This window comes from Hydra vulgaris, chromosome 03, assembly GCF_038396675.1.
Source record: "Hydra vulgaris chromosome 03, alternate assembly HydraT2T_AEP".
Classification (NCBI taxonomy): Eukaryota; Metazoa; Cnidaria; class Hydrozoa; order Anthoathecata; family Hydridae; genus Hydra; species Hydra vulgaris.
The window spans coordinates 12612084-12626116 of NC_088922.1; the positions used below are offsets into that span (position 1 = coordinate 12612084).

General features: G+C 26.6%; 1 protein-coding gene across 2 annotated transcripts in view; it reads left to right on the forward strand.

The window, feature by feature from the left end:
• LOC136077954 (uncharacterized) overlaps positions 1-13113 on the forward strand; it is a 61473-nt gene extending 48360 nt beyond the window's left edge. For both annotated transcript variants that reach the window (XM_065792375.1, XM_065792376.1), the window contains exons 4-7: positions 3634-3897; positions 3974-5083; positions 6419-6497; positions 12687-13113. In XM_065792375.1, the coding sequence (XP_065648447.1) occupies positions 3634-3897; positions 3974-5083; positions 6419-6497; positions 12687-12736 (1503 nt within the window). In that variant the 3' untranslated portion in view covers positions 12737-13113. The remainder of the gene's footprint in view (positions 1-3633; positions 3898-3973; positions 5084-6418; positions 6498-12686) is intronic.
• The last annotated feature ends 920 nt before the right edge of the window (positions 13114-14033 follow it).

The following is a 14033-nucleotide window of genomic DNA, read 5'->3' on the forward strand; positions in this document are numbered from 1 at the left end:
CAAAATAGTGAAATTAAAACGTACACAAAATTAGCAATCAATAAGTTTAAATACTAGTTCATTCAAACCAATTTTGTCTAATAATAAATTCAATAAACAAAACATTGCAGCTAACACATTAACTAAATATGTTAAAAATCTCAGACTCGTGATGTAAATAATTCCGAAAAACATAGTATAGATATAAATAAAAATTGTCTAAGTTGTAGATACACAAATGCTACATCATTAAACAACAAATTTGACTTGTTTCTATTAGATATTGCATCCTTTAAACCTGATATCTATATGATCACAGAAACTTGGTTTAATGAAAACTCAGTTACACATGTAAATGGTTATCAGATAATCCATAATAATAGATCAAATAGTCGTTCAGTTAAAACACATGAAGGTGGTACTGCTATCTATGTAAAAGAAAGTTTTTTAGTTTACTCATCTAATGATAGTTTTACTAAAAACAACAAGATTGAACATACTTGGTGTATTTTAAGTATAAAAGATGAACAAATTTTACTTGGTTGTTTTTTATCGGCCACCTGATGCATCTGAAGAAATAAATAACTATATCTGTAAAATAATAGAAGTAGCTAAAAATAAAATTGATCATAATAGGTACTTATTTCAGGAGATTTTAATTATCCAAATATAATATGGAAAAAAAATAATGTTCAAAACATGAGAAAACATGATTAATACTCCACCAAATTTGTTGAATATATAAATGACAACTACTTACCTCAAGCAGTTATATCACCTATTTATAATGCAGATTTAATTAATAGTAATATTTTAGATTTAATTTTAACAGAAACACCTGAACGTATAAATAAAATCCATCATAACCCAACGTTAGGCAACACTAGAAATGGACACCAAATACTTAGCTGGAAATATTTTGTAAAAAACACTCCTAAAAATGAAATGTTAAATTTTGGGAAATCTGGATTTAACTATAAACTTGGTAATTACACAGTTATAAATAAAGCTATTAATGAAAATGATTTGGAAAGTCTTTTTGGAAAAAATAGTTTTAATGAGGGCTATGAAATATTCCAAAATATCTATAATGAATTATGCAACAAATACATTCCAAAAAAAAATATATACTTCAATAACAAATTACAGCCCAAACCTTGGATTGATAGAGAAGCAAAAAAAGCAATAAGAAACAAAACAAGTTTATGGCACAAACTATTATCTAATGGTTTTAAATGTGACAATCTAAAAGTCCAATATTTTTTAATCAACAAAACAATAAAAAATCTAGTTAAATCAAAAAGAATAAATTATGAAAAAAATATAGCTGAGTCATCAAAAGAAAATCCAAACTATTTTATGCATATGTTAATTTAAACAGAAAAATAAAATTAGGCATTAATATAATAACAGATAAAAATTGTTCTTTACAAACAAATCGTGATAATATCGCTAACATCCTCAATGAAAACTTTTATTCAGTATTTGTTAAAGAAGATCCAACAAATTTTCCTAACATTACAGTAAAAACAAGCAAGATTTTAGAATTAGATATAGACTCAGTAATAACACAAGTCATCGATAGAACTAAACTAAGTGAACTAAATATCAATAAAGCATTAGGAGCAGATGGTGTAAGTTCATATGTGTTAAAAAAATGTCAAAATAGTTTTTGCAAACCTCTAGAGTTACTATTCAAAAGATCCTTAAAAGAACAAAAAATTCCAATCATATGGAAAATGGCAAATGTAACACCACTATACAAGAATGAAGATAAAAATGATCCTGCAAACTATAGACCAATTTTATTAACGTCAATACCATGCAAAATTTTAGAATCAATCTTAGGTGACAAAATAATGGATTACATGTTAACAAACAATTTATAAATAGTAGCCAACATGGTTTTCGAAAGACCAAAAGCTGTACTACTAATCTACTAGAAACACAAGATATTTTATTTGATGCTATTGAGAATAACTGGTGTGTTGATATGTTGTATACAGATTTCTCAAAAGCTTTTGATAAAGTACCTTATATGCGATTGATGTTAAAGTTAAAATTATATGGTATTTTCGGAAAACATCTAAATTGGATATAAGCCTATTTACATAATAGAAAGTAATGAGTAATTTTAGGGGATTGTGTATCAAAATGGCTAACAGTTGAGAGTATAACATATTCAATGTTCGATGCTGAAACTCAATAGAATAATATCTTAGCAACATCAAAAGTAGAACAAGATTTAGGAGTAATGATGCAATCTATTTTAAAATGGACCAGTCATATTGATAAAGCTGTCGGAAAATCAAATCAAATGCTTGCTCTTATTAAACGAACTTTTAATTATTTTGACTCGAATATGGCAAAAAAAATTTATACGACTTTTGTAAGACCCCATCTTGAGTTTGCAATCCAAGTATGGTGTCCGTATCTGAAGCAAGACATCTTAAAGTTAGAAAAAGTACAGAGAAGGGCAGCAAAACTCGTACCAGCTTTTAAAAAAATGCCAATAGAAAAAAGACTACAGTTATTGAAATTAATAACTCTAGAAGAGCGTCGTTTAAGAGGAGATCTTATTTTTCAATATAAAATACAGAACGGTTATGAGGAAATAAATTGGATAAACGACTCAATATCTTAAGTTCAATTAAAATCTTACAATTTTCCGAGTCATAACCAAAAGTTAACAAAGGCGTATTGTAAGAGTAATGCTAGATATAATTTCTTTTCGCGTCGAGTCGTAAATGCTTAGAATGGTTTACCACCACATACTGTCAAATCAATAATAATTGACCAATTCAAAAATATACTCGATAAATCAGATTATTGCAAAAATTATTTATTAAATACTAAGTAATATTTATATACATTGAAAAGTAAACAATGCTATTTTTAAAACATTTATAGCTATTATAGCACAACATCTTCTGTTATTGTGATCTGCTATCAATTTCATCAATTGTCACAGTGTACATTATTATTATTATTATTATTATTATTATTGTTGTTATTATTGTTGTTATTATTATTATTATTATTATTATTATTATTATCATTATAAATAAATACTTTTAAACCTTAAAAAAACTGGCCTCCAAAATTTTCACGGAAAATATTTAATATATAAATATATATTTTTAAATGTTTAACATATGATTAGAAAATATCTAAAACATGATTGTGGCCGAAATTAACTAAAAGATGACAAAAAAGAAATTTTTGCAAAAACAATCAACTTGTTTTTAAAATCTTTGACCTTTTATATAGAAATTAAACAGCATCAATATAGTATGACATTTTCAAGTGGAACCGATTTTTATAGACTCTTAAAATAAAGTTTAATTTTTTTTTTTTAGACTGACTTGTATTCTGATTTTAATGACAATGGTATAGCATTAGCTATTGGACTATTTTGAATCCTATAACAGCTTTAGCTGTTGTGTTTATTTTGAACAAATTGTGTAATTATTTGTGTTAACTCTTCATCTATATATATTGTTTTTGCTATTCAAGACTATGTATGACTTTTGAAATTCATATTTTTTACTGGAACTGTTTTATATAAAGCAATAATGTAAACACTTTATCTATTTTAAAACTTGCTTCTCACTCTATTGAATTCTGTATAAACTACATATAATATTTTTTCAGACTGATGAGTATTCTGACAGTAATGACACCGATGTAGCTTCTGCTGTTGGATATGCATTCATTTTGAACCCTATAACAAATTGCATTATAGATTGTATTAACTATTCATATATATCTATTGATTTTATTGTTCAAGACTATACTCCTGAAACTACTGCAGCTACAACCACAACTAATTTTTACAATGATACTTCACAAACTAATGCAAGTAAAACAACTAAAGAAATGTTAGCAACAACAACAAGGGCGCGATATTGGTTGCAGGTATGTTTTAAATTAAGATATGTTTTTTTTTTCAACTTGCTGTTTACTAAATTATTTTACTCATTTTGAATTACAGTGCTTTCAATTAAACCCTTTAAGTCAAACTTGGGAAATAAATGACTGCAGTACTGTAACCAGTGAGTCATACGTCACATGTTATTGTCCAGGTCCATTTCCTATTCGTGTGTTTTGGATTAATGAGGATGTTAAAGGTAATCTCATTCCCTTTACGGTACAACCATGTATACCAATAACAACAACAGTAGAACCATCAACAACAACATCTGTTTTAGAAAATACAACAACAACTTTAAATTCAACAACTACTTTAAATCCTTCATATGCTGTTGTTAATTGCCAATGTAGCTTTAAAAAGCCTTATAATCAAGATGACGATACTAGTGTTTGTGATGCATGTCAAAATCATTTCAACCTAACAAATGACAATTTTCAATCATGCGCAACTTCAAATGGAAGTACAATTGTGAATTTTCAATTGGTTGGTGCTCCTAAATATGTTGACAATATTTTGGCTACCGTACAGTCATTAATTCAGAATGGAAAGTTAACAATAACAATCAATGAAGTTAGATATACTGCTTCAAATGATTCTTTTTTTTTTACAACAACAAAAAAGCCAACAATGGCTACAATAGAAACAACAAATACAGGATATGCTGCAAGAAGTATAACAACGTATGCTACAGGAAATACAACAACAACTACTTTAAATCCTGCTTATGTTGTTGTTAAACTCAGTTTTAGTTTGGCGAAACCATATAATAAAAGTGACGACACTAGTGTTTGTAAAGCATGTCAATATAAGTTGAACCTGACAAATGACAAAATTAAATCTTGTGCAACTTCAAACGGAAGCACAATTGTTAATTTTGAATTAATTGATGTTTCTAATGGTCTTTACAATGATTTGGCTAGCATAAAGTCATTGATTCAGAATGGAAATTTAAAGATAATAATAAATGGAGTTGAATATGTTGCTTCAAATGATTCTTTCAAATACAGTTATTTAAATGATTCTAAAGCAACCCTTCCACCAACTCTTTCAGATGATGACGATAATCATTTGACTGACGCAGAAATTGCAATCACAGTTGTATGTGTTATTGTTGGAGTCCTTGGACTTATTATTATTGGAGTTTTTTTTTATATGAATCACAAGAAAAAGGTTTTTTCTTTTTTTTTATGTATAATATAACAAAAAATTTATTTTTGCAAATACATACAGGTATAAAATTTATGTTTAATAATGTATATATAAAAATAACATATTTAACGTAACTATAAGAGCCTTTTAACACTTCTTTTAACACTTTTCCTTTTAACACTTATTTTTTGTTGCATTCTGGGAATAATTATTAAAGAAATGGTTAAAGTTGTGATTGCGAGAGTTTTAGTATAAAAAAAAGGTTGCATAACAAAGCAAAATAATTTCTTATTAGTCAACTTGAATTTAAATTTAAATTTTGCTTTTCTTTATGAAATGTTTTTTGATAAAACATTTTATCACAGGGGTCAAATTAAGTTTCGGAAATCGGATTCTCTCGAACTATTTTTGAGACTTGTTTGTCGAGGGCAACCAACCATTGTTCCTTTTTACTGAAAAAATAAACAAATATTTGTTGCACTCATCTATCAGGTCTCAAGAATGGTCTAAGGAAGGAGAAAGGAGGGAGGAGGGGGGGAGAGAGGGGCGATGTCCGACTTCTATTTCAACCCCTGTTTAACTAGATGGAAGTTTAGTGAAATTATTTGGAAATTAAAATTAGTGGAGTTAGTGAGAATTAAATAAAATAGTTTAATTAAATGGTAATTAAAAGTTATACATTTCTTTTTCTTTTTATATTTTTCAATTTTTCAATAGCTTTTTTAAATTTCCATCTAATTATACTTAAAGAAAAAAAACAGATAAATGTCTGTTAGAAATCGACACTGCTTCAATGCGAAAAAAAATTTATATTGCACATTTGATTATAAGGCAATATCAAAAAACAGGTTTTAATTGGAAAGGTTTTAATATAAATATAAAGAAAAATCAATACTCTCACTAATTAAAATATTAAAGTTAATCCTGATAATTTCTTTAATTAGAATATCAGAGAAATCTGGAATAGTTTCATTAATTGTTACTATTAGCAACAATTATTATTTGTAGCTTATAATAAAAACAACTAATTTTATTAAGTTGATACTACAAGTAACAACTATTATTATTTGTATCACTTATTATTAGTTGTTACTATTTTTATTTTTTGTATCACTTATTATTAGTTATTACTATTATTATTATTTGTATCACTTATTATTAGTTGTTACTATTATTATTATTTGTATCACTTATTATTAGTTGTTACTATTAGTAACATCTTGAACGAGTTGTTACTAAAAATATAATAGTTAAATATATAAATATTATTGCGTATTATCTGTTGTATCGACTATATTATTTTTGTTTTAAATTGAGAGTTAATGATAATTAATGGTTCATATTTAAATTTTGTAGCACAATAAACGACCAGTTTCACCATGTGACAGTACAAGTCCGATAGATCCAGAAGCAAAGCGTCACAAGCACTCATTGAGTAAACATTTTTTATATATTATAAACAAATATTATAGCTAATTATCACAAATAACTTAAAAATAATAGAAAAACATTTATTAATACGCAATAACTGAATACAGCAATATGTTTTAGGTTCAATATGACTAAACAAGAAACCATCTTTTTTTTAGTTTCAAAATTTGCCTTCTCGTCCATGGGGAGGTGAATAACCAAAAAAAAAAAAAAAAAAATATACATATATGTATATATTTTTTTTTTGTTATTCATCTCCTCAAGGCCGAGAAGACCACTACAGATGAGGAGGCTACTCAATAGTGGTTATAACCCTCTCTCAACTCTATAACTCCGAAACACGAACCTTGACGAACAAGGCCGCTGCGCGGAGAAACAAGTTGAGCGCGGTACTACCAGGGACGTGGTGGGGATCGAATATATGTGTGTATATATATATATATATATATATATATATATATATATATATATATATATATATATATATATATATATATATATATATATGTATATAAATATATATACATATATATATATATATATATATATATATATATATAATTTTTACTTTATTTACAACACCATTTGATATACAACAAACCCCTACAAAGCTTACAATAATTCAGTTAAGATTCAATCTGAGTTATTGAAACGTAATAAATTTAACATTAATAGAAAAGTAAAACTATCATCATTTCAAATATAAAGGGTGTTGTCAAAATATGTTGAAAATAAAATTAAGATGCAAATAAAATCACGTTCAACAATGATAAGCATTCTTACTGTAGTAAAAAATAGTACTAACTGATAAATTTGAACAAATAAATATAAAATTAACAAAAACAATGAATAAATAAAATCTTTAACTTGAACTTTAACTAAATCTTGAATTTGAATTAATTGGTACTAATTTGTTCAAGCAAAACCTAAAGAAATATGTTTTTATAACAAATTATATGTATAACTAGTTATACATATAGTTAACTATCAGGAGTTATATGTATAACCATTATAGTTATACATATAACTCCTGATAGTTACTCTATGGATTTTAAAGCATATTATTTTATTTAAACATTACTTTAGATTATATTACTTTGAAACTGGACCCAGAGGCTTTATTCCCAATAACACTGTGGTACTCCAGATTAAAAATTTAAAAGTTTCTGTAAATATCCTGTTTTTGTTCCTCAATGTAGTTCGTAAGTCTCTTAAGCCTTAAGGACCTTATTATATCTAAAGTTAAAAGTTTTGGAGCATAAAAAAAGTTACAGAAACCCATCTCCATCTTATTTTTTTCTTTTTTTAATAAAGAAAATTGGGAATTCTTTGACTTTCAAACCTGCATTTCTTTGTGGGACATTGCAGTGTCCCATACATGCAAGATTGGTTTTTGACAGCATTTCAACTTGCATCAGTTAATTGTTTGCAAATAATTTACTCAAGATCTATATTCAAATAACTATTATATTATCCTAATAATACGTCTATTTGCACAATTCCTAATCTTATTTCTATAGAGAAAGATAAACATTATTCGTGGTACTTACATACTTGCTTGCCATTCTCTATAATAATATAAGATATTTTCACACAATATAAACGTAACGCAATGCAATGTCAATTTAAAAAATTGTTTTTTAGTTTTTTATAAAATGTTTTTTTTTAGTTTCCTGCCTTCAAATTAATTCCCATGCAAATCCCACAGGAAACTCACGTGGGATTTCCCATGTATGTAAATACCATATTGTATCATAATAAAAACACTCATTCATGATCTGCCTAATAGGTTAAGGTAAGAAACCATTAAATAAATATGGTTCCCACATGTAACCCATGTGGGATTACCCACATGGGTTTAAGGTGACAAATTTCCATACGAATACCACATGGGAAAATCCGTCCCACGTAAATCCCATTAATCCCACACGGAACCCACGCGGAACCCATGTGGGACGCCGTTTTATTTTTCACTGGGATAGAGTCATTTTTGAGCAAATTACAATCAAATACAAACGGCAGGTAATGTAAATATTTCTTTGATAAAAATTCTCTAATATTTAATGTCATCTCGAACAAAGGTGTAGGGTTTATGATTAATTAAATATTTGAAGAAATATTGGAAAGGAAAATATTTGAAAAGAAATGTTTGAATCTCATTCGTCATTCACCTAAGAAAATTTTGCGGCAACTTTTATATTATGCTCGATAGATATGTAACGTATCCTTAACTTAATTTCATAATCATACTTCTTTTTATGTTTAACACCTTTTAGTTTCACTGGTGTAATTCGGATAGGTTTCCGTTGCGTCGTTTTCTTATTTAGATATATTTTTACTTATAATTTTAACACTGAAAAGTGTTAAAATTCAAAGGTAATATAAAATACAGTCCTGAGCATTAAAATGCAGTCTTGCAGTCATGCAGTCATGGGTATTAAAATGCAGACATGGGCAAAGAGAGAACAATAATAAGGATCTTATTACCTCTTCCAAGGCTAAACTATTTGCAAAGAATTGTTCTTGAAATTTGACTCTCGCATCTTATGGCCATTCTCGTTCTATCATTCCAATTAAACAGGTTAACCCATTGTTAGACATTTAAATAACCCATTGTTAGACAATCAAATCCAGCTTTCGTTGCTAAAGTCATATTTTAATTAAACTCTTCTTTGGCTTATTATTCAGACAACATTCCTGTCATAGTCTTACAAAATTTTTCTCTAGAACTCTCTTTAATTCTCTCTAATCTATGTAATAAGTGCTTGGCTGAGTTTAGTTTTCCTTATTGCTGGAAAATGGCATTTGCTGCTCCAATTTTTAAAAACTCCGGACTACATTTTTACCCCTCCAATTATTGTTTGATCAGCCTTCTTTCTTTTACATGCAAAGTCTTTGAGTCTTTGATTACCAAATATTTTTACATCCCATTTTGAGTCAAACAACTTCTGTTAGAAAATTAATACGGTGTTTGATCCTCTCACTCTACGACTGACTTGCTAACTGCTGCGACTGAAAGATTAGACCGTGCTTTAGATAAAGCTTGGGCTGTTTCTTTTGACATATGTAAAACTTTCGACAAAGTTTGGCAAGCTGATTTTTTTCATAAGCTTGCTTCATATGGTGTATCTGGAAAAGTTTTTGAGATTATCAAATCGTTTCTTTCGAACCGCTTTATTAAAGTCACCCTTGAAGGCCAACACTCTTCCTTATTTCCAGTAACTTTTGGGGTACCTCAAGGTTCTATTCTTGGACCTATTTTGTTTCTTATCTACATAAGCATCCCAACAAATATACATCTAAAAGAGCTCTTTTTGCTGATGACTCTACTTTCTACTTTTGCCTTAAAAAAAGTCTCTTTGTGTATCTTTCTCTGCATACTCTAAAAACTTTTATTCCTCTACTTTTTTGTCTTGCACTTCAACCATTTGGAACTCTCTTTTTAAAAAAATATAAAAAAAATTTCTTTAAATAAATTTGAAATTTTGATCAAAAACTTGATTTGATCAAAATTTCAAATTTTGATTAAATCAAGTTTTGATAATGATTTCGAACTAATTGTTTTGTTTGTGGTTTTTTATCGACAAAAAAGTTTTTGAAACCATTGAGATCATAATACTTTACTTTCTAAAAAAATATATAGTGGAATTCGTAGTTCTATGTTATATTTATTTATTAAAATTTATTTATATTTATTATTAAGTAAAAACAATACCTCATGCAGAAAAAAATAAAATATAAAAGTTTTAGAGCTGTTACTGACTCAAACTGGTTTGCATGATTATATTTGATATAAACAGAGGAAATATCGAAGTAAGTATGAATGATAAATCACCACAACCTTTTCATCAAGTGCTTTCTAGTGCCTTTCTTAAGTATTACTTTGGTTAATAACAAGTTTAATAAAAAAAAATTATATGCAAAACATTTATAGGGAAGGTGAGGCAGAAGAAGGGGCATACCCGCATATGGAGGCACAACCGTTTTTTAACATTTCCTTACGAAGAATATTATCTAATAAGGCAGCAAACATTCCTTTCGTTAGTAAAACAGTTCCCTCATTTTGTTTATGTCAATAAAAGTGCCTGTTGCGTTTCTGAGAAGTTGAGCACAAAATTGCTTATTTTTCGTACAGATTTATAACGTCACAAAAAGTTTAAGATCTCGCATATCAATAAATGATCACACCTAAATTTAGGATCTAACTTTAATTAACATTGATTTTGGTTATTGAAACAAAAAGTTTTAATAAGCAAAATCAATTGATTTGAACATTTTAGAAAAATGGTGGTGCAAAATGATAACCTTTTTTCAATTTTATTTAACAAAATTTGATGATGTATTGTCTCTTAATTTGAATTTTTTAATAATACTTTGTTTTATTGCCGCAATATGAATATCTTTGTTTTATAGCCCTAATTTGAAAATTTCTAGGCGCACTGTTCAATGAAATTTTAAGAATTAGACTTTAAGGCTTGCCAGCCAGCCACGTGACCCAATTTTATAGCTGCAATGAATGAAAACTGTCTGTAGTAGACCTAGCAATAGCGTGATAAAATTGTGAACTTTTTTGAATGACTAAATAAGTATTATTTTGACGCAAAACTTAATATAGTTTTCTATTAATTAAAGAAAGATCAAAACAGATGTTTAGGATAATCTTTAATTGTTTCTTATTTTTAAAGGTCTGGTAAATAAAAGCATTTTTGAAATTGGACTGAATAAAGTACTAATATGCCCTAAGAATAAATTTTGGACGTCGTCGTCCAAAGACTTTGCATTGATACTTTGCAGAATTACCATCACAAAACTTGCTTCATTTTGCTGCATTAAAAATATGTTCTGCTATTTTAAAAATTAATACAAACATAAATTAATTCTCTGAGAATTTGAGAATTATCATAACAACAAACAATTAATTACAAATTTCTCCTCGGCACATTCAAATATGAGCTTTGTTTATAAACAAAGCTTATTCTGATTGTGCCGCGGAGAACTTTATTCATAAATAACAATTAGATGATTAGTTGATAATATTAATAGGATGATTAGATGGTAACTTTAAGATAAGTTGCTTTTTAAACTAAATTTGTTTCTCTTAAAAAACTTTTTTAAAAAGTTGACAAAAAAAAAGTTAATTGATGAAAAGTCATTGTCAATTAATCACAGCAAAAGTTGAAGTGCAACGTATTGTAAATTTTGGAGTGAAAAAAATAAAATAGAAAAATTCAAACCATTAGTTTCACAACAACCAACTCTTACTAATTCTATATAGTGACCTGAGCATCTGCGATTAAAATTAACAATCTATGCTTGGTAGCATTTTAAGCTTCTCATATTTAAACTGCCAATGATCGATCATTCATTTGGATATAGGTGGATCATGGCATTTTTGTGCAAAGTGATACCTGCTATATTAACAAATAAATGTGTTAATGTAAATAAAAAATCATAATATTGACATATATTCAGAATATTAATAGGATAAGATATTGTAATCATTGGAAACATAACCACTATATATTGGTAATGTTTCCATATAGGGCTTAAAGATCCTTTGTTTTTAGAAACATGATATATATGTATTTCATATTACCAGTGATTTTGTTAAGCAATGTTTGAACATACTTTATTCGTTTGATTTTTTCGAATGGCTTGTAAATAGTCCAAAATTCACTTTATATTTAAAAAAAGGTTTTATCTGGACACGATAAAAAAATAGTTGAAACTATTCGTCAAACAAAACGAAAACATCATCATGAAAACTAGTTTTGAATAATATGATGCATAATATTTGTATAAGCAATTGAAATCGCAATAATAATGTTAGTGCCTAATGTACCCTCCCTAAGCTTTATAAAATTTTCAGGCGCGTTAAGGGAAAACAATATTACTTATAATTTTGGGGGTATAACCCATAAAGTTTTCTTATGAAAACTCGATTATAAAAAAGGATCCGTAGATTCCAGATTTTTGTTTGCATTTCTTAATTCTTGGTACTCATACTTTTGTTTGCTACATCTAACCGTAATTAAAAATTTTTTTTGTTGTTGTTTAAAGCAAGTGTTCCAAAATACTTATTACCACTAACAATGTCACTAGCACATACACCAACACACACACAACTTCTGTCCTACACACACAACTTCTGCCCTAATAAAAAAAATTATGTAACATGTAAACATTTATTTAGGTGAAAAGCATGGGCAACATAACCCAGCTTTTGAACAGAAGCACTATTAATTTACACTAATCAAGAGAAGCACTAATAAACAGTCGGAGAAATGACTACTATTGCGTATATCAGTTCCAGATATTTAATAACGTTTTTTGTATCACGTTTTTTTTGTGTGCAATATAAGACTCTATTTTGTATTTATTAATTATAATACCTGTCGTTATGCCTAATTTATATTACGGTTTAAGTTATCTTAATAATCTAGAGCTAGTTTTTTTTTACTTATTACATTTTACGTTGGTTTGCAATATTAGTTTAATAAACTATTGTAAATATTGTTTGTATTGTTAATAGTATTTATAATGATTAAACTGTAAACGAGATTTTATAGTTGATTTGTAAGTATAATTTAAAGATAATTAGAATCTCGTTGATATTAAAATGAGTATTTGAACTTCATACTTCGAATAATTTTAAAAATTATATATGTATATATATATATATATATACGTATATATATATATATATATATATATATATATATATATATATATATATATATATATATATATATATATCATATGAAAATGATATATATATATATATATATATATATATGTATCTATATATATATATATATATATATATATATATATATATATATATATATATATATATATATATATATATATATATATATATATATATATATATATATATATAAAATATATATATATATATATATATATATATATATATATATATATATATATATGTATCTATATATATAAATATATATATATATAAATATATATATATATATATATATATATATATATATATATATGTATATATATATATTTATATATATATATATATATATATATATATATATATATATATTTATATATATATATATATATATATGTATATATATATATATATATATATATATATATATATATGTATATATATATATATATATATATATATATATATATATATATATACAAGGCTAGATTTACCCAGCATATAAAATTAAAAAAAATTTAAGCCTATTATATAACTAACTTATATTTAAAATTTATATTTTTCTTATTACTATTCTAATTCACTCCCAAAAAGGCTGCAAGCAACCACTACTAAGTTGGGAACTACTAGGAAAAAAAAAGTTTTTAGTGCATGATCTAAAAGTTTTTAGAGCATGTAAGGTCAGATACAGTAAGCAAATTAGACTTGGCTGAACAGCAAATCAAACGAGAATGAGTTTTAATCGATGGAACGAGAGATAATAAATTCTATGATTAGCGACCATGATAGTATTTTTAGAAAAGAGAAAGAAATGCAAGTTTACGACTACGG